Source organism: Taeniopygia guttata, chromosome 10 (assembly GCF_048771995.1).
Source record: "Taeniopygia guttata chromosome 10, bTaeGut7.mat, whole genome shotgun sequence".
NCBI lineage: Eukaryota > Metazoa > Chordata > Aves > Passeriformes > Estrildidae > Taeniopygia > Taeniopygia guttata.
The window spans coordinates 7,755,924-7,777,813 of NC_133035.1; the positions used below are offsets into that span (position 1 = coordinate 7,755,924).

Below are 21,890 nucleotides of genomic sequence, written 5' to 3' on the forward strand. Positions count from 1 at the left end.
GAGCCATAGCCAGGCTGGGAGCCCAGGCCTTGCTGTCTCACACCTCAGGATCATCCACATTCACACAGAGGAAGGGCTCATATCCCGTTCCTTAGCACCCTAAAGCTGCCATGAGGAGTCCAAAGCCGTTTCCATCACTAGGCAGAGGGGTGGTTAATGCTCTTCCTTTGCTAGAGAAGGACTCATGATCATGGGGCCTACCTCAGACTTCCCCAGCACGTTTTTAACATTTCCTGTTATTTGCCAAGTGGCCATACTGTGCACCACACAACGCTCACTCCCACTCCAAACAGATGCTGCAAGACCCAGCAAAGCTTAGAAAATTTCTGGTGAAGCAGGCTTTCATTTTAATTAAAGTAGCCCCCTTTCCACTACCCAGTTTGACCACAGATAATTTTCAATTCTGTCAGCTGGGATGATGTGAATTTGAAGCTGGGCTAACTGGCTTTTTTTTTTTCCCTTTAATAATTGAAACCATTAAAGCTGAAGTTTTCAATAAAATTGTTAGGGCAATTACTAGTTATTGCACTTTGATTTTACAGATACTACACATGCATGGAGCTAAGAAAATAAACAGAACCAGAGCGAAATGTCTTGGGCATAGCTCAGGATACACAGAGACAGGCATCCCTGGGGAAGGAGAGTTGCAAAAAGGCATCAAAATTGAGTTTACTGAACTGGTGTTTAAAGCTTCTGGGAAGTGTCTTTTTTTAGCAAACCTTTAAAGTCAATTATCCTCAGAGAATGTGCTTCATGTTTGTCTTGAGAATAAAGATAGTGAGATTTCATAATTTATCTGGCTCATACCTCTGTGCATGCAGGTCCCTGGCCCTGTGCTAGACAAGAGGCAGCAGATCCCTCTCTGTGGACAGGAGAGTGGGAAAAGCGCCTTCCCCTCAGTGCTGGCTGCGAGCTGGAGAAAGGGCAGCGAGACATTCCTCCTTGAAAGTGAGAGACACTGTATTCCCCAACTGTCAGACACAATCTATTATGGAAAAATCAAAACAAAACAAAGCCATGCTGAACTACAGCAGAGAAAATCCTGGAAAATGGGTTGGAGAATACTTAAGCACAACTTTTCCCCACAGAGAGGGAATGTGTTAGATCCGAAGCTCCAGAAATAGAGGGAATATAAACAGAGCTTTTGGAATTAACCTGGCAAAATGGAGCTGGCTCCCAGCTGTGTCAGGACAGCACAGTGGAGCTCGTCCTCATGCAGCCAGCCAGCTCTCTCTCCAGAACAGCTTTCATCCTCTGTTGAAGATCATCCTCGGATTAATATATCTGTCCGGCACAGGAGACTTGCAGTGCTCTTGAGTTAGAAAAGACATAAATTTTAGCACTAGTACAGCAAGATCAGTTTTCTAGACAAGTAAAATCTGCCTGTAGAAGGAGAGAGGAAGCACTTACATACTCACAGTTCAGCTGCTGTGCTCTTCCACAAGGGCAGATGTTTGGAAAATGGGAAGGAACAGGAAAGATCCTGGTCCTGCCAACACTAGTCTGGTTTCTGACATGCTGTTACTTTCACACATGTCTTTCTTTACAGTAAGGGGACTTAAAATAACTCATATGTGTTACTTTTGGTGTGTTTCTTATACGATGCTGACCAGGAGCTAAATGTCTGCATCAAATTAAGGTTTTCAGAACCATTAGGTACAAGAACTCCAGCAGATGGTTGTAGTGGTCTTTGGTGGAGAGATGTCCAGTCTGTCCATCTCATGGCTGTTCATCTTATAGTGGCTAAATAATTCCTTCAGTATCTTCAAGGTAGTTACACATGGCCACATAAACTGTGTATGAGCTGCCACCATCTTTGCCCATTTTGCAGAGGTGCATGAGACTGTACGAAACACGAGGCAAATTCAGCAGGTTGTGTGGGAGGCAGCCGAAATGGGCCCCATTTATGGACCTGTGAGCGTGTAAAGGGCAGGACTCCCGTGCTGGGTGTGCAAGCAGTGAGTGTGTAAAGCACTCCCCGCTGGGTGTGCAAACAGGCAGGTGACAGACCTGTGCCAACGCCAGGAGGGCACTGAGGGGAGTTACTCCTAACAGGAAAAGGCTTATGGAGAGCAGAGAGAGAGCTCCTCTGTACTTATACACAACACAGCCCCATTTCTTCTAAGTATCACACTGTGAAAATATGTTAATTTTTTATTTGCTGCTAGGCCTGAGAAGGAGATATTTTCTTTACACAAAACAGGAGCCTGATCTCATTTTGGGCTCTTGTAGAATCTTGTTTTGGGCCTGATGCTCAAACCCAGCAATAACAGGCCTGTACTTGGGAGGCTTCACACCAAAGGCACAGGGAAAAAAAAGTATTTTTTTATAGAACAATTGATTGATAGTGAGATATGGGAGCATAAACATGGCTTTGGAAACCCATGGACCATTTTGACCACCAAAATGCAACCTGGGAGTCTGGCTCACTTGGTTTAATCTCTGTGCCAGTTTAATCTCATTCTGCCCTAAAACACCTGGTGTGATTTCAGGGTGGCACTGCTGGCCTCTGGGTGCCAGTCTGGCATGGTATTGCAGATTTTGCAGAAGAGAAGTGACTATTTTTTTTTCTGGGTCATATGATGCCCATACAGCTCTAAATAAACATGATTAAAAGGACATGTCTGGGACCTAAATTAATGAGGAACAAATAATAAACTTGTCTTCCAGCTGGTTTAGACTGAAAGCAACACTGAAATAATGTGTATTTTCTACAATTTATTGTAATGGTCTGTGCTCCTGCAAACATGATGCACATCTGTTGAACCTTATTCTGAGGTGTAGGGCCATCAATTTCAATCTGAGACAATATATAGGTGTTGGCCAGAATGATTTTATGGCTTGGATCCCTGTGGGTTAAATTTTGATTGGGCAGATGTGACAGAGTCCAACAAAAGATCTCAACAGAAGCAACCCTGGCTGTGTTGATACAGTTACTCTTAAGGGGAAATTGCCACAAAACTAAAAAATATCACCAAGAACATTCACCCTTGTCTTCCTGTGCCAGTTTACCTGCACACTGATGTAGTTTTCTTGCAAAAAGCATAACTGTTAGGATTTAAAATTGATTACTTTTCTGTTTAGTTATGATAAAAAATTTTGCTTTTATTTTTTCCTAATTTTTTTAAATGACATTCAGAAATTTTCAATTATCACTGGAAAAAATCACTTTAAATAAGAGGCAGGAACAAGAAGGCTTAGTTTTTTTGATTCTGATGAGAGGTTTTGTAAGGGGAAGATCACCGTCATTGTCATAGCCATTAATGTTCTGATTTTGGAGCAGTGGAGACATAAGCAAATATTTATTTTTGAAAGGCCTTTGCTTCGGCTAATGACAAAATGCTCATCTCCTAAATTTAGCAATGCTATGTCTCCATGTGTATATTTATATTATTAGTCACCTTTAAGCCCACATTTTCTGTGATCAGCACAAGCTAGGGAGTCACTGCATCCTTGTGTCAGAGAGGGTACCTGCATGCCCCTGCCAAGCGGGCTGTGTCCCAGTTGTAAATTCCAGTGGGAACAGACCAGAAATGGAATGGCTGGGAAAAGAGGGACAACAGGGGGGGCAGCTTGAGCAGGCTGTGTTACCTGTGTAACCCTACAGGGAAGAGAAACAATTACCGTGGAATATCCAGAGTTGGAAGGGACCCACATGGGTCATGGAGTCCAACCGCTAATGCTGACTTTAATAATGGTCACCTTGTATCATCGTCCCTGAATTTAGGTATTTACCTGTTCACTATCCCAGGCTGTGCAGTTCCTCTGCCTTTTTCCATTAAAAGCCACGATCCCAAGGGCAGAAATATGGCTTGTGCCTGTAGTTCAGAGAAAGCAGTTGTGGCAGCTGCACAATTTAAATTTTGGGAAATTGTTTTCACAGAAAGGTTGTGGGTGAAGGCCGGTGGGACTGATGGCAGCCTGGCCCCACTTATGTCTGGGGGGCACGCAGGAAGCCTGAGGGCGAGCAGTGGCCCGGCGTGCCGCCGCCCGTGCCGTGCCCGGCTCCCCCAGCGCCATGCGAGCGGCGGCACAGTTATTTTGTTCCGAGCCGCGGAGGGCGGGCCGGGCGCGGGGCTGCGGGGCGCTCCCGGCCGCGGTGCCGCAGCTGATGTAATGCTGCTGCCGCCGCAGCGCCTTCACGTGTCTGCGGCGCGCCCGGGCAGCGGGGCAGCGGCGTGTGCCGCACGGTGTGCGCCGTGACACGCGGGGACACACGCGCACACACGTGTTGTTTGCGCCGCCGGGCCGCTCCGGGCGCAGGCCAACCCCCTCCCCGCCGCGGCTGACGGAGGGGCCGCCCCCCCCGCTCCGGCTGCGCTCGCCGCCCCCGGCCCCAGTCGCGGCCCCGGCCCCGGCCCCCTCCCCGGCGGCGGCGGCGGCGGCGCGGGGCGGCCCGTGTGTCGGGCACGCCGAGCCTGCGCACTCGGCGGCCGGGCGGGCACGGCGGCCGCGGGGCGAGGAGCGGCGCGGGGCGGGCCGGGCCGGGCCAGGTGCTGCTGCGGGGCGGGGGAGCGCGGAGCGACCCTGCGCGGGGGCGGCGGGGGCCGGGCGCCATGCGCCGAGCCGCGGGCCGGGCTCGCCATCCTGCGGCGTAGCGGCGGGACGGGTTCCGCCCGTGATGTCCCCCGGGCGGCGGGGGAAGGCGACTCACTCGAGCGCTGCGGCAGAGGCCTAGTGCGGCCAGCGCCGCTCGCGTCCCATGGCCGAGGAGCAGCAGCCGGAGGGGGGGCAGCCGCCGCGGCGGCTCGCCGGCACCCCCGCGCCCGGCGGGGCCCTGCCGGCCCTGGTGCCGGGGCTGCAGGGCGGCGAGGCCAGCGCGCTGCAGCACAAGATCCGCAGCTCCATCTGGTAAGGGCCGGGCCCCGGGCCGGGGGAGCGGGGGAAGGGCCGAAGGGCTGCGCGGGCACGGGGGGGGCGCGGCCCCTTTGTGCGGGCAGCGCGGGGCTCACGCGTCTCGGCGGGCGGGGGTCGCGGCCGCGCCGCTCGGGCAGTGCCAGCCCCGGTGCCGGGCTCGGCTCACCTGCCGCGGGCGCTGCAGCCTGCGCGGCCCGCCGCGCTCCCGGCCGCGCTCCTAAGCGCACATGAGCGCCCGGCGGGGCGCTGCTGCAGCGGGGGATGCGGAGCTGGGCAGGGAGGGTGCGATTGTCCAGCCTCCTGTAAACCTCTGCTCTTCTGAGGGCTCAGTTCAAATGCAGTTTTGGCTGGAGCTCACGATGGTTTTCAAGTTTCTGCATAGGAATCCAGCTTATTTTTGTTGATTCTTTTCACTAAAAATTCAGTTTCTTAGTAAACTTAGCATTTTATTTAAGAATTTCATTTTATGTGTATTAGGGGAATGAGGTGAATCGAGTTTAGTTTGGTGCAAATAGAGCACTTTGTTGTTCTTTGTTTTTTGGGTTTTTTTTTTTAGTATCTGCGAGAGGCTGTCACCTGCAGCATTTGTATTTTATGTACGTTTTTAAAAGCTGCTTTTGGCTGAGGGCACTGGTAAATAGTACTGAAAGTTGGGAGTTGTAAATACAGGTTACTCATGTAATGTTTTCCTTTATATACACACACACACCATGTGTATTTTATACATACACTCATCCCAATAAAAACATACTGATCTAGCTGGCATATTACGTCATATTACAGTTAGATTGTTTGGTTTGAATGGATGTCGCTAGAAAATAAAGAGAATCTAAATATAATCTTACCTTCAGATTTTTTTCTTGTATGGCATACTGAAATTGCTTTTATTATTGGGATGGTGGTTATTTTTATTTATTTAAACAGTAAATAATAGTTCGTTTTCCTTCATCCACACTTGCTACCTTTTGTTTTGGTCTTCTCTGCAATGTGACCTAGAGAAGGAATATGATCTGCAGAATTTTCTGTCTTTTTGGATCATAAAATCTCAGACCCTCCTAATTTATTGTGGTATTTAGTGATGGTCTTTTCACATTTCCTTCTCTTTGCGTGAACGTGCTGTTTGGAAGTGAGCCTCGGCGAGCATGTTTACATTGCATTCAGATTAGGAGGTATCATGTCCAAGTTGAAGACAAAATGGCTACTAAGTAAACCCTTTTATTGTGGCTTTTCTTTTCAAGGTAAAAGAGCACATATATTAGCTTCTGAAATGAACACTGCTTGTTTGATTCAGGTGAACTTGGGGAATAGTCCAAGCCCATGTCTCGTACAAAGGAATGAAGCGTTTTGCCCGGGGTGAGTGGCTTGCCTGGTGCCAAGTGCCTGTGACCGGCAGAGGCTTTCAGCACCTTGCAGCCCTGTCTCCTGGTGCTGTCACAGGCGTTCCTCACCTTCGCGGAGTGTTCCTCCTGGCTACCTGCTTCTGCACCGGGCTTCAACTTCCCTGCTGCTCCCGGCAGCATCTGTTCCCTGCAGGTTGTGCTGTTGAAATGCAGTATTTGAAGATAAGGTTATTTTTTTATAAGAAAAACATTTTCTTTTGATGTTTTCAAATCTTAACGCTTCTCTATTGTGATCAAGCAGTCTTCCTTTGAGGTTGGAGTTTAATGTGAATTTGCATCTTCCTGGAGGTGCAGTGGTTGTTTTGGTGCAGCAGGGATGAGGAGCACTGCTGAGGACGTTGTGCACACTGCACCCCAATAAACTGCAAAGTCTCCTTCTGAACTAGCAGCAAACTGGGGTTTGCTCTCTGTTTCATTGGGTGCTGGTGATGGATAAACACCAGCAGAGGTTGTGGAAGGCCAGCTGTGAAAATGGCAGTGCACTGCTGTTAACAGAATGAGGCGTAATGAGCAGAGCAGAGCTTCTTCCTCTTTTATCCTTCCCTCCTCTTCCTCCCCTCTTCCCCTGCCAGTTGCATGTGCTGGCAGGTCGGTGCATTCAGTTCCCCTTTTGCTTCCCAGAGGTTTAGCACATCCAGCTCAGTACTCTTCTCTCTTGTTTTCCTCCAGCTCCTTTCCCCCCCCACCACGTGTTTTTACACAGTGGATGGAGGCTTTTAGTTGGTTGTGTTTGTTACAGGTTTTGTTTGGTTGGTTGGTCTTTTTAAAGGTTTCAGTCTTCAGATTGTATTGTCAGTGAAAATAGAATAGCAAAATATAGCAGCAACGTAAATACTGGACTTGAGGGTCACAAACAAGTCTATGCTTGTCCCTCCACTTCACAGACAAATATAGAGACTGATGCAGACCACAAGTGGGACAATGAGCTATTAATTATCTCAATTTGTACTTATTTTATTCTCTTTATTAAATTAAAATGTAGTTTGACATAAATATATTAAGTAATTGTGTACATGAGGAGTCCCTTGAATTGAAACAATGGTTTAGGCCCTGCTGGTTGCGTTTGCAGGCACGGTCAGAATAGGTACTGAAGATTTACAAATATGCTTTTTAGGTGTCCAGTCTGTTGGGTTTTTTTGTTTTTTTTTTTTTTTTTTGTTTTTTTTTGTTTGTTTTTTTTTTTGTTGGTGTGTGTTTAGGCATAAAAGGTGACCACTAGTTTGAGCTAAGGAGGGGAGGATAAAAGAGTGACTTAGCTGTGCTTAAAAACAAATCAGGAAGTATTTATTTGCATTACAACATCATATACAGGTATTTAACTGCTATTTGGTTACAGTACTTGAAGCTCATCACTGTCTATCTGTATTTGTGTCCCAGCTGCCCCACTTGAACACATGCAGCAAAGTGGTGTCTGGTTTTGTTTGGTGCTGCGTGTGAGTTGCTGAGGTGGTTGGATGTGTTCTTACGGTGTGGGTGAAGCGGGCAGAAATAACACTGGATGTCTTTTCCCATTGACGGATTAGAAGTCTAGACAGAGAGAACACATCTTTGGGAGCCCAGCCTGACTGATTAGTGTCAGCATGGTCGGTTTGTAAATTGCCCTGGTCTTCACTGGACACGGGGCCTTAATCTGCCTGTTTTTATTTCTCTTTAGATTCGTTAAAGCTTTCATATTTATTAATAGCTTTTTGTCCAGACGTTGGAGCCCGAGGCGGGACAACCTCCCTAGTCAGCTGTCTGAGCATATAGACTAATGGGGTTTCACTTATTTCTTTGGGTGAGGGTACTGTATTACCAAGTGTGTGTTATTTGTATATGATGTTTCTGTACCCAAACATATGATGGTGAAGACAGAGTCTACTCAGGATCACATTAACTTGCCAAGGAATATCTTACAGCTGAAGACAGCCAACAAAATACGGATGTAAAAGCAGCGTGGCACGAGGATTGAGATGCAGAGATAGCCAAGGGAGGATGGTGTCAGCTGAGGGCCTGTCATTGCTGGCATAAAAGAAAAAGACCAACAGTTTTAGGCAATTTAATCCCTCCACTGACTGTATTAATCCAAAATCCAGTAGCTGCAAACATTGAAGAAGCGGACAGGTTTGTTTTCTTGTTCACTGTTGCAAATAACTGGTGATGGTTCTGCACTGAGCGCTTGTTTACCGTTGTAAATAGTAATCTGGTGCTTGCATCTGTGCATGGGTTGGCCCCAGCTTCTTTCACTTCGCCAGCATCTCAGCTCTTTTTGTCCTAAAGGCATCTGTTAGGATTTGAATATTGCAATTCTGCTTGAGAGGTTAATTTCTCTCCTTCCCCACCCCAGTGTCTGATGTGTAAACCAAGCTGAGGGCCAGGCAGTGTGGAGTGGCAAAGCACTGCATTTGCAGCCATTTCAGGCTGGATGTGTGTGTGGCTTTTAGACCCATAATTTTTGTCCTCCAGTTGTTCTTCTAGCTAGAAGTTGTAGTGGAAAACCACACGAGCGAGTCTGGGCAGTGCCAAAATTGTGTCCTAATGCCCAGTTTCTCTCATGTTGAAGAAGGAGTAGGAGGTCAATTGTGCTCTTGTTATTGTGCTAGAAAACCAGATTAGCTTATTGTAACACCAATGTGTTCTAATCTTTAGAAGGCTCCATTCTTTTTTATGACTTAAAACATTCTTGCTCCCTCTTGCATCCATCACTCCTCATTAGGCATTGTCAGCAAGCGTGGATTGTCACTTAGCTGTTGGCAGAGCAAGTGTTCTTCAACTTGGGAAATGCCATTGAGGTTTTTCATAATAGGAATTGCTACTTATTTGTATAATTAGGTCAGCAAAAAAAAAGATTGATTTGATATTTTTAATAAAATTAATATTGATTGACTTGATATTTTTAAGAAAATGCCTGGCAATGAGGAGGGAAGTTCGAGGGGTGTGTGTTTCAGCTTTTAGCAAATGCAGATAGATATACCTTTTTGGTATATCCTGGTTTTCTTTTGCAGTGGAAATTTCTGTATGTCTTTTTTTAAAACAAGAATTTCTTGAGTCAGGTTGGATTAATGTGTAAACCAATCCATCTGCATTTTCTCTCTTTCTTGTTGCTTGGGAGAGGGAGACTGGAAGTAATAGAAAAAAACTCTGACATAACCTTCAGTATTTTGTTAAGTAGCCTGTCAAAACTGAGAGAACTCAAAATTTCCTCTGATTACAGAGTACTTGTGGTTATTCCGTGCCCCCAGCTCAAAATGCAGTGGCTGTCATTCCCTGCTTCATCCTGGTTAATTCAGTGTTGGAGGTGGGAAACACAGGTTATAATTCTTTAATTATGGATTACTGATTTCTGTAAGGAAACTCAAATAATTATCATTGACAGGTGTACAGGCTGCACTTATTTCACTTAATCTGTGCAACATCAGAAGTGTGTTTACCTGCTTTGAAAAAGTACCTTGAGCCCCTTAGCTGAGAAATTATGAGAATGTAAAACTGCAACTGCAAAGATTTCTTGTCACTGACTCAGTTTTCCCTGGCTTCTTGGTTCCAGTGATTCCAGGTGTTGGTAAGGTTTGCCTGTCCTGAATGTGTTTCCTGAAATGGTGTATAAACAGTCAAATACATAGGAAAAAATATAACCATGGGCCATATTTTAGATTAGTTCATGGTGATTTCAGGGAAGGTCACCCCTCCTTGGGCAAAGATTTAGCAGCTTGTCATTCTCCTTCACACTCTGCTTCCCCAAATGGACAGGAACAGAAAGTGGAATTTGTTTAATTTCACTCCACCTGGTTCTGTACAAGTTTCCCTCTTGTGGAGGGAAAGAAGTGCTAGCTCTTAGGAAAGATGTTTCCATAAAACAATCCATCTAGTCACTTCATGTGCCTAACTCTGATTGCAAACAAATTTTAAACCAGGATATAACCATCTGTGGTGCAGAGCTCATGAACTGGGAAAAATCAATCCTACACCATTTGTCCCTTTCTCAACTTGACTTCTCCTGGACATGGCCTCCATGGGTTGTTCCACCTTCCACTCCTCTGAAATAGGGCCAGGTTCATCCTTTATGTTACTGCACATTCCTGTGTACAGGACACTCCTTTTGTGGGGCAGCCCCAGAAGGATTCCTTCTCAGCAAGGCAGGGCTGAAGAGCTTTCTCAGTTCCTGCTGTGTGCACCCCTGTGCTGTTGGGGAAGCCTGGAGTGCGGGCAGCGGGCAGGGCAGCGGCGTGGGAGGAGAAACTTTCCAAAACGGGGCTCGGCCACCACCGTGCTGGAGTTTCTAGGTCAGCAGGTGTGCAAGCCAATTTGGTCTGCAGGCGTTTTTACAAGGTTAGAAAATAAACCTGAGTAAAATGAATGGTGACCTTTATGTAACCTTTGGAGAACGGAGCTGAGGTTTTATTGAATATTCTGGCTCTGAGTTGAAGGGAATAGCTTTGCAGAAAAAAGGTCTTTAGAAACCTGCTTTTAGGAAGAGTGGATTTTTCACTCTTGTCTGTGGGTTTTGTTTGTCTTTGTTTTTTGAAACAATAGAATCTAAAAAACTATATGGGGGGAAAACCACTATTCAAGTAATAAAAGATTTGGATAAGTTTTACTTTGTTCATTTGGAATGCATTGGAGTGCATGCAGTTGTTGACTTCACAGCATCAAACATATGTAATTCCTTGTTTCATAAACATTATACTTTCCACTGCGGGAGTTTCTTCATTGAACTAAGTCAGAGGTGTGACGTTGTGGTTCAGTTCTGAGTCCTTAAGAAGCACAGAATTGCAGGGTTGCCATCGCCAGGCCTCTGTAGCTGGGTTGTTTGCCATTTTAGGAGAGTTCTGCATTATTTACATGTGTCTGTATGCCACTGGCAAGTAGGAATCCAAATCTCTACCTGAAACCTCTACACTTGGAAACTCCCCCTAAAAGTTTCTGGACACTGTATAAATGAATCAGAAAAAATCATATAATTAGGTGAGATGACAGTACTGCTCAGGTTGGGGTGATCAGACTTATACTGAAGCACTGATTAATCTTTTAATTAATTGGAGCTTGGGGTGGTTTTGTTAGTCTTTTTCTCTGTGTGTGTGTAGTTTTGAAAGCAGGGGTTGAGCTTAATGTTTTTATACAGATCCCATAAGTTATGTATGTTGCCTTCTCTTGTTACTCTACTCAGTTGCTTGCCAAACAGAAGTATTTGGAGAAAGGCCAGAGCTGCAAAATTCAGATCAGGATCCAAATTTGGATTTTTGGTTCAAGCCTTTCTAATATCTAATATTACAAACCCTGATATATAGATAATGAGCTCTTTATTTTTAAACTGTGGCAATGAGGACAGGGAGGTGGCTCCCTTACCTCCCTCTGGAGCAGTTCAGGTAGAATGCTGGACTGTGTGTACAAGCTATCAGCAGGTGATTCAAGGTCAATTGAATAGGTGAAAAAGCAGTGTGTGCACTGTCACCCTGAAAGAGCCTGAGCAAAAGGCCAGCACAAATTGGTGCTTTCAAGCCAGTGAGAAGAATCCCCTAAATCTAAAAAGTCTGGAAGTGGTGGGATATTTCTATTACATTACATCTTTGGGAATTTCGAGGGTTTGTTTTGTTTTGTTCTAAATGGAGTTATCCAGTATCTCAATTTTATTGCTTTCTTGATTTAATGGAAAAAGGATTATCTCTCACCAAGTAGGATGCTTGTTATCAGCTGCTGTGCCATCAACAGGCTTTCAGTAAGCTGCCCAGTGTTTTGTGGTGTTGAATGTTTAATCATTAAGACAGTGGGAAAAAAACATTCAAAACTTCACAAATATTTTCTTTGTGGCTTCTTTTTAATGGCTTGTGGTTGCTGTGGTGGCATTGTACCTGTCAAAGGGTGCAGGCCAGGTGTAGCTGCAGGAGTGGGGCTGGGGGTGGCTCTGGCTGGTGGGACCTGCACCCACTGAGTGGCCTTGTCCTCATGGCTCGTGTGACCTGAGCTGGTGTCCCTCCCCAGCTGTGACCCACAGACACCCTGCAAGGGCAGGTCCTGCGTGTTCCAGGGCAGAATGTGTGTCCCTGGCTGTCTGGGGTGTACCTGTGTTCCTCCACAGTGATGAATCCCACTCTGCCTTTCCCTAGAGCTGCCTGGGAGTGCTGTCCTTGCCCATTGTCAGTACTTCAATCTTGTTCCTGGGGAGAACTTGTTTATTAAATGAGGCATATTTGTATCTCCCCCTGAGAGAAGTTTGTGGTTAAATGTCAAGGTCTGTGATGGATGGGTGTCCTTTCTGATGGATGGCCTCACAGGCATGCAGGCAACCTGTATTTCTCAGTCAGAAATTCCCAAGTGCTATTATAAGGTTTTGGGACACCTGTGGGTGAAAAAGTTAGATTGCACTGGGCAGTAGGAATTACAGTTCATTACTTTGCATATAAAGCAAGGTGGATTATACTGTTTTTAAGGTGGTCAGCAACACAAATGGTTGCAACTTTTTTCTCAGTATGAATGAGGTTGCCTTTTAAGTATCAACACAAGCATCCTTCAGACAAACAAAAATTAATGTGTAAGAAAAGCGTGCTGGATAATAGGATGGGCAGCTTGTTCTCCTGTGTTTGCCTTACCTCCTTGCCCCTGTTTAGAAATCACTTGAAAATACCTGGAGTAGTCTTTGTGACTTCAGTGGAAATATTCCTGTGTCCCTTCTCCCTTCCTGTTCAGAACCAGTGCTACATTAAAATACAGACTGGAAAGGCAGTTACTTAGTACCACAGGTGGTAACTCTTGGAAGGCCTCTGAATTGAAAGGCTTCAACATTTATTTAATATTTTTTTTGTGGACGGAATTTTAGTCTTGTTTTTTAATCTGCTCTGAAAATATGTGACAGCTCCTTCTTTGTTAGTTTTATTGCTAGTTCAGTGGAGGAAAGTAGTTGAGAGGCTTGGGTGCTTGCTGCAAGGGGATTCTGGATCCTGTGTGAATGCGGTGTCTGGAGGCAATCTGAAATTGAGACTCGAGGCGTCTGCTTCAGAGCTGGACATCCTCTGGCAGGACCAGTTTGTTGTGTCGGCAGCAGTTTCTTGGGGAGAGCACACAGGGTGCCCTGCCAAGGGGAGCTGTGCTCGTTGCTGCTCGGCATCGTTCGCTCCGAGCTGGGCTCGATGCTGTGTGCCAGGTCCTGATCGCTCTGTGCTCCTTGCACTGCTTCTCTGGACCTTGGGAACTGTGGGTGAGGCATCTGTGAGGCTGGCCAGCCCTTGGTGAAAGCTGCAGCTCCTTCTGCTGTGAGGGGACTGTCTGAAGAAAAGGCTAAAAATAATTTTGAACTATTTTTGCAGGAGTCAGATTGTGCTACAGAAACTTTTTATCCAAGCTCTGACAAAGTGTGACAAAATTCCTTTCATTAAGGGTATATAAAAGGTTGGTCAATTTTCTTTATGATTTGATTTTCTTTCTGTGTTAAGCCTTTTGGCATGATAAATGGTGAGGGCCTACAGTTGCTATTAGTGGCCATATAAACTAAATGAATTAGTTGATATTTAAAAGACAGTCAAGTTACTCACTGGCATTAATAGGAAGCTGCACACCTGGAATCACATTTTGCTGAAGAGCTAAGCCTGCTATTTGCTCCAGGAGCCTGTTCTGTAGCATTACCTTCATTATGCTTGATTTCAGTGGTATAGTTCAATCATTGACTCCTAAAAATCAAGTGAAATTAAATGGCAGCTGAGGGAAAAGTAGTTGCCTCTTCCATTCAACAAGTGAGTGAAATTGGAATGGTATATATAATTTTAAAATGTAAGAAATACCCCTGGAAAAGGATATTTTGAGCATAATCTGTTAGTTGTTGGGAGATAGCTTGCTGAATCAGATGAAATATTTGGAAATATTGGTTGTTTTTGTGTGTTTAATTAGACTGGACAAAGGTTTGTCTAAATGAAGTTCATAGTGAATCTTCAGTTAAATATTAATCTTGAGCATCATTTTATCATGCAAAAAAAAAAAAAAAAAGCTAAAATGCTGACCCTTAAAATTTGGTAACCTGTGTAATTAAGTCTGTGATCCATGAAGATACCCAGACACCTCTCTGTTACTGGTTACTTCTGAGTAGAAGGCAGGTGTCTGATTACCCTGTAGTGTCTGATTACCCTGAATATGCTCTGACTAGTCAGTTTTTGGTTAATAGCAGCTAAAAATCGCTAGTAGTCTTGAACTCTAAGGCTAAGAATAAACACAAAATAAAATACTTAGTTTTGTTTAGTACCAGTGAGTTTAGGCAGTCCACACTTAGCTTTCATGGAACATATCTGCATGGACTGCATCTTTCTTGCTAGCAGCTTACTTCTCTTGGAAGGAGTAGGAATGTGGGTTCATGTATCATTATGGCTTGTACAATCAAGTTGGTGAAGCTTGAAAGGTAATTGAGAAACACATTTAGCTCATGTGTACCATGGGTCCGTGTGTGGAAGCCCCTCTGTGAGCACTCAGTCACCCATGTATGCACTGGGATGCTGTTGGGCAGTAGCTCCAGCTGTTCAGGGTGAAAATATTTGCAATGGGTAAGTGTTTGCAGTGCAGAGCTAATAATTGTTATTTGTCACTTTACAGTGATTCTTGTCACTTCAGTAAAGTTCTTAGTTACTGCTGAGTACTTAAAGTAGTAGTAGCTTTGTGGTAAGTGAGGCCCACTGTAGGACCTGGAGATAGTTTGAGTGCGTTGTATTCTCCTGGAATTTGTCAAACTCAGAAAGGTGAGTTGCAGTTTTGGCTTGGTTAGTTCAGCTCCTGAGCAAAGGAGTGGCAAAGCAGCAGATAGTTCACAGTGAAAATTGAAATAAAACTGTTAGTAATCAGGATTTTCATCCTCGTAATGCAGACATCTGCTCTCCTGCTGCAGTGTTTACGCGTGATGTGATTCACAGGAATGAAAATCTAGACTGATCAATTCTGTAGTGCTTTTAAACAATGTCTCCTTCTGGAAGGACCCCTCAGACAAGTAATTGTGGGTACCATTAGCATGAGACTCTTGCAGAAGCATAATTCAGTGGATTGTTAGATGCTGAAAACGTGTGGTAGCCTGCAGGTGAATGTCAACAGCGCTGTTACCCTGATGAGTACTTCTGTAGAACTGTCTACATACATCTGAAATATAATTCTGTGCTGTTACGGCTTTTGGAAAGTCAGAAGTTTGGTGCAGCTTTTCTGAAATCTGATCTAGATTTAATCAAGCACAGCCTTTTCTGGTTTTAACTCTTTTACTAAGTAAGCTGTGGTGTAACTGTGCAGCTCCCTGGGATGCTTAGAATATACATGCTAAGAATAATGAGTCCATGCAGGTGTTCTGTAAACTGTCTGAATAGGGTGCTGAACTCAGTGGCCTGTGTGGCTGTGGCTTCAGTACTTTGTACTAGGACAGGTCACAAGCCCTCTGCTGCATTTTCAAAAGAAACCATGACAATGTGAAAACTTCTGAAATAGATGTCAAAATACTTATGGATGATGCTGTGCCTGCAAAGCAGGTGTGTTACTTGAGCAGAAAATGGCTAAGTTGTTAGGTTTTCAGGTCCTGTTCCACTCATTGCCTGTAGAAGTAGGATGGTGAGGCAACAAACTGGCTGCACACATTGTTCCCTGTTCTGAGGACAGAGAACTGAACCTTAAAGTTGTGGGGTATTAAATGTTGGTCAGATGCTTGCTGTTCATAATTTCCATTCATGAGCAGGTTTTGGATGAAGTATTTTGATAGACTCACTTGTTGGGCCATCACAGCTGCAGAGGCAGCCTGGCAGGGAAGGTGGCAGTGTGTGGGGTGAGTGCAAGGTGTTGCCTGCCCCACACTGCAGCTTCTGCAGTGCTGCCCTGGAGCTCTGTGTTGCTGCTGCTCTGGAGCTGGGCTGGCCTGATGGTGGCAGCCCCAGAGCTGCACACATGATCCAGGTGGGAGCAGCCAGTCCTGCCGTGCAGGGCCATGTAAGATACCTGTTGGAAAGAGTTAATTTGCCACCTAGGGGTGAGTGCAGTTATGTTTAAACTCTTTTTAAAAAATCCTTAAGAACTGCAGTAGCATGCATTTGTAACTCTTCTGAAGATCCTCGTTTAGGGTTTAAAACCATTTTAAAAGGTGCCACATAGATTATTTTTTCTACCCACAGAAGCAGAGGATGATGGAAAGCTGATGAGTTACACTGCTGTAGCATTCAGTGAACTGACCTTTCAGATAGGCAAGAGTCTTCTGGCTACTTGCAGCTCTTTATTTGCAGAGGCCAGAGAGCTTCTGTATCTAGAGTGGGCTGAAGCTGATCAGCAGAGGTGAGTGAGAAGTGTCTCAGTGCAGGTGCAAGGCTGAAGGATGGATGCCTGAAAGATCCTGTGGAAGTTGAACAAGGGGGGAGTCCTCTGAGATGGGAGGTTGTATGGTCACCACCAGGCAGCAGTGCCATGTTCATCCTGCATGTGTTCAGCTTTAAATTTTCACCTGATGGTAAAGTCAAGGACAGGAGAGGGTTCTGGGATGTGCCATGGCACAAGCTGGAGAGAAGTTGCCTTTCCTATGGTACTGAAGCCATGCCCATCTAGCAGGAAAGAAGTGAGTGACCCTTTTAGTAGGCAGATGCTTGGAGAGTGCATGTAGATACTCAGGGCATTACTCAGCACAGGGAAACCTAAGAGGTTGCAAGAATTGCATTCCATGGGAGTCAGCAATCGGGTACAGGTTCCTCAAGTGGAAAAAAAGGGTGCAGAGGAACTGTGTGGTGGGCAGCCATGAGAGAAAAAAGAGCAAGGAGAAGGAGGAATGCATGTGTGCAGAAATTGGGGCAGAAGCAGGGGCAATGGGATGTTGCAAGCAGCCTTGGGAGGAGAGGGCTAGATAAAAGCTGGATTTGTGTACAAAAAGACAGGCTGGTACCTATGGGGGAGCTGTTTGATGTGGAGGGGAGAGAAGGATATCTGTGGCATGGAGGAGGGACGAAGAGTGTGCCAGGGAAACCCTGCAGGAAGCTGGGCCTGCTCAGTGCAGTGTCTGAGAGGCCCAGGGCAGCCCCTGGATTGCTTCTCTGCTTCCCAGAGAGTGCCAGGCCCAGGGAGCATCAAGATGGCAGCGTGTTGGGAAGGCTGGGGCACATTTCCAGGCTGGCAGTGGGACACCTGCAGCTGTTGGCCCTGCAGGTTTTGGGGAGGGGATGGCTTCTTGTGACTTGAGTGGTGTGTGGGGCTCTGCAGGGCAGGGGGGTCTCATCTGCTTCCCCAGGATAAAGCCACTGAAGGGCTTGGATGGGACCGGGCTGTGGCACTGCAAACCAGGTGACAGCCCCTGGGTATCAAATGAACAGGGAAATAAAGAGGTACAAGAGATAACAGTAGCAGCAAAGAGAACATAACTAGGATAGCTGTGGGTCTTGAAAATGTTGAAGGAAATAATGTGAAATAAAGAAGAAGTAACCCAGTTTTTATCAGCAGGCTTAAATCTGCCATCTGGGCACCTGTGCCAGCATTGGGAAACGTGTGGTGGGAAAGCCTGGCTGCAGAGCTGCTGACACTGGGAGCTGTTCTGCTGGGTTCAGCTGAGTTCTGAGCTGTGTACACTAAACACAGCGTTGTGCAGATTTGAACATTTCTGGGTGTGTGTTACATGCAAGCAGAGTGTAGAACTCTTCCTATTCCCTCACATTAATATTGTTTTGCTTTGCCATCAAGTGTCTTTTACCACCATTTCCCAAGGGAAAGGCAGTGGAGAACCAGGCCTGTACCTGTGGCAGGCTGATGTACAGCAAGGTGCTGCCTTCCTCCTCCTTCTCAGCTTGTTGGCTCTGCAGGCATGGAAGAGAAACAATTTTGTGCACATGTTTTATAGATGCACTGAATTTCCTGTTTGGTTTTTAAGTTCTGCTGAGGAGTGTCACCCGCTTAGTTTCACTAGGTATCCTTTCTTGGAGCCATGTGGGACAAAGGCTGGAGAAAACTCCCAGTGTCTCATTGCTGGCTTTACAGTGCATCCAGTTCAGACCCTTAAGTAATGTTGTGATGGGGCTTCTGATGACCTCAGCTGAAAATAGCACAGCAGGTCTTTTAGCTATCTATAGACTGGATTGTGAAGCAACCAAAAGTTGATTTGTTTTTTCATAATTAGTTTTAAACCCAGCAGTTTTCATTATGTGAACTGTTGCAGTGGATGATTTGCTGTGTAGCCACAAACCTGCATGTCTGGTTTGTGCAGCATCCATCTTTCTACTTTCAGTGGGACATTCCTGAGATGAAATTTCTACTGAAATTGGTTTTTTTTCATGATGCTTTTTTAAGGTTGTAGATTATTAGTAATAAATACAGGATGTGGCTCCTCTGAAGTCATATTATCTTCCCACATCCTTTACAGAGGGCACTGCATCCTTGGAACAGAGTCTCCTGCCTGAATGTGACAATATGCACTGATTTTAATTCAGAGCGGTGCTGAAAGAGCCAGGGTGAGAGCTGTGTAAAAGCATTTTCTTTGTCTCTTCTGAGCGTTCATTACAGTAACTTATGGCAATATACTGAATTTAAATAAATGTTAAAAAAACCCCAACCCTAGAAACTTAAACGACTGTCTTGTTGGAATAGAGCACCTGGCAGTGTGTGGTTGTTGCAAGTTCTCCCAGTTATTCTAAGAATAGTGGAACAAGCCTTTACCATTTAATACAACTAGATTTCTTCAGAGAGCTGAAAGAGATGTTTATAGACCTACGTTTCAGATGTAGGTATTCTGATGTCTGCTGGCTAATTGTTTCTTGGCAGTTCATTACAATGGGCTATATTTGAGACTTGGGCATTTCATTAGCTGCCTCATCTTCTTCTTTGTTCAGCTGTTTGTATAGTTGGCATTATTTATACTCATAAAATGATCATAGTGTCAGAATTGGTCAAGGGATTAAATTTTTATTCTCTATGAACTACTTTAATTGCATTTATTTAAGTAACAAATGTTGAAGTCACGCGTTTGACGCATTTTAACCTGCATTAACTTCCAGGCATGCTGAACCACTGTTTTCATCACTGTGATGTAGCATTGCTCCTTCTTATGCCTGATGGAATAACTGGTTTAGCTTATTCTCTGTGGTGAGTGGCAGGAGGTGGATTAGGTTACAGGGAAGATGAAGTAGTTGCAGCTCACCCTTCTTGTTGTACTCTTTTACTGGCTTGCTGAGCGTTTGCCTCCTGATTTTGCTGAGAAGGGTGATTTGCTTGGGATTGAGGAGGAATCTGCTTTCAGACTGAAAGAGACAATATTTACCAGTTGGTGAATTCTCGCTTTGTTTACTTTTTGAGGCCTGAGAATTGGACGCTTTTTTGCATTTCCAGTGGACATTGCTCTATTTTTGTACTTCAGAGAAATAGCGATACTTCATGTGCTTTTAGGATGCAATTATGGTCCCTGTGGCTTTTATACGGAATAAAAATATATCTGCATTTGAATCCTGAAAGACCTAATTTGTCTTGTATTAAATGTTTTGCCACTGTTTGCCTGTGTTTGTGCTAGGCTCAAGTGCCTGGTGCTGGGGCAGGACACTGGATTCTCCCGGGGCAGGGAGCAGTGCAGGCAGGGACAGAGCCCCTAGGTGGCATCAGAAGCCACCTGAATTTTGGCTGCTGCACGCCCGAGGGTGAGAGGTGAGGATGGGAGAGGGTTCCTGGCCCTGGTGCATGGCCATGCCTGGGGTGTGCTCTCCTTGCTTGGTGCCCCGTGCTCGAGCTCTTGAGGCGTTAGCCGAGCAGTATGGATAGTCGTCATTTTGCTAATTCAAACAAGTTTCAACCTTGTGCAGCTCTGCTTTCTAAATATTTAATTGAAATGCTTTTACAGCCATTTTACTTCTTTATCACTGTGAGCCAAGCCAGACAATGTAACATGGCATATGTTAATTGAGTAGCAGCACACATAGGCGGCTGTTTCATAATTTTCTCCTTAGATGATCCTTGGCTCCAGTTTAACATTTCTTTGTGTTTGTGAGTGGAAGGTTATATAAAGATATATTTAGAGCTGTTAGTCTAAGAAAGAGAAGCATTAATTCAGTAAGATTAAGAATTAAGGGCTGATTGCTGCAGGCACTGCTGGGACACAGTGCTTGTCGTGGTAAGGATGTGATAATAGTACCTTTCTGATAGTACCACTTACTGTAATGGGGTTGGTAATCCTTTTATTGAGTGGTTCCTCACAGCACACAGAGTAAATAGAGCTTCTTTTTTTTAAATGTCACCTGATGTCGTCAGAGTAGGAATTCAGACTGAATCTTTCCAAAAGGGTATGTGGTCAGTTTAATAATGACCTTCCCTATTTTAACAAGGTTTTCAGAAAGATGGCTTTGCCAAAACTGTCACTGTTGGTATTTTGTAGTGGACTCTGACTTGTTTTCCTTGGGAGCTGAAGTGGATTTTTGCAAGAGGGAAAGGGGCAACGGGGCACCACACAGGAGGAGGAGTTCCTGGGTGCTGTCAACACCCAAATGCCTCCTGTGCCTGGGAGACCCAAGCCTGGCGGTGCTGCTCTGGTGCTGCTGCTCCCAACAGGAGCAGCCCTTCCGGAGTGCCTCTAGGGCCTGTTGCTGAGCAGGTTGACAAACAACCTGCAGGGATGCTATGGGGAACAGCTGATGCCGTGGGGAATGGAGGCTTTTCATATCGCAGTAATTTTTGAAAGGACGTGTGGCCAAGACATTCATTCTTTGGCAGACAGCTCTAAGGTTGTCTTGGGTATTCTTCTCTTGTGGAAGGCTTGTTTTCAGGTGTGAGTAAAATACCAGGGCAGCAGTGTCACCATGCACTATCAAAATTATATACACTACATATGAGCCACTCAGAACTTTCTTGTGGCCTGAACAGTCCCTGATGGGCTTTTGGTTTTTCCATATTACCAAAGGATGTTTATTTTATAACTTCGTAAACATTTTCTCTCTCGGATGGCTGAGAGGGTGGTTTGCAGTCTGAGTTGAATAACTAGGTAACTGTGCCCATGGTTAGTAACTGCACGCTAGGGTTTTCCATTTTAGTTGCAACTTTTTGCTGTAAGTCCTGCATGTTGGGTAATAATGTAACTTAATACTCTAGTACTGGAAACTGAGACCCTGCAGAGGGGAGCCCTTGCTGTCTGGTCAGGAGTTCAGCCCTGCCTTCCAGATGTAAGGCTCAGTTATGAGCAGTGATGGAAAGCAGTTTCTTTTCATCCGTTGCATTATGGTTTGGCAGAAATAATGTTTTCTCTAGGCTGTCCAATAAGTGGCAAGCACAGGAAACATAGCTATACAGATGCTGTTTTCAGGAAGATGTTTCAGTTCATGCAAATATTTGCAATCTTGGGCTGAATGGGTTACAGAGTATCTGTGGTAATTTCATGGAATGCACCAAACTTTTGATGAAAAAATCACTCTGGGCTTCCCACATGTGACCACCTACTCAAACCATTATTAAATTCTGCACAACAAATGGTAGCTGTGCGTGTCTGCTGAGTTTGGTTGAACTGGCTCTGCTGTTGTTGATGTCCTCCTCCATTTGAGGGATGAGTGCCCTGCCAATGCCTGAATGGTGAGGGCCGTGTCTTGTGTGACTTCTGGGCTGGGAGTTCTCCCCGACTGAGCAGCACAGCGATGTCCTGGAGGTGCTGCTGTCCCCAGGGACTCGGCCCAGGACCCCGGTGGCAGCATCGTGCTCTGGGTGAGTGTCCAGGAG

The 21,890-nt window shown here is 45.4% G+C and overlaps 1 protein-coding gene and 1 long non-coding RNA gene across 3 annotated transcripts in view; one reads left to right on the plus strand and one right to left on the minus strand.

Moving 5' to 3' along the window:
• Window positions 1-941: 941 nt before the first annotated feature.
• On the minus strand, window positions 942-5,242 carry LOC140684825 (uncharacterized). 2 transcript variants are annotated; one of them, XR_012057632.1, is made up of 4 exons: window positions 5,024-5,242; window positions 3,736-3,818; window positions 1,156-1,312; window positions 942-985 (listed from the first exon to the last, which is right to left on the minus strand). It is a non-coding gene; the product is annotated as an uncharacterized lncRNA (long non-coding RNA). The 2 variants fall into 2 exon arrangements; XR_012057631.1 differs by having other exon boundaries at window positions 942-1,312.
• Window positions 4,424-21,890, plus strand: part of RFX7 (regulatory factor X7) — a 48,182-nt gene continuing 30,715 nt past the window's right edge. Inside the window, exon 1 of the mRNA XM_030281090.4 lies at window positions 4,424-4,851. Within this exon, the coding sequence (XP_030136950.1) occupies window positions 4,703-4,851 (149 nt within the window). The 5' untranslated portion in view covers window positions 4,424-4,702. The remainder of the gene's footprint in view (window positions 4,852-21,890) is intronic.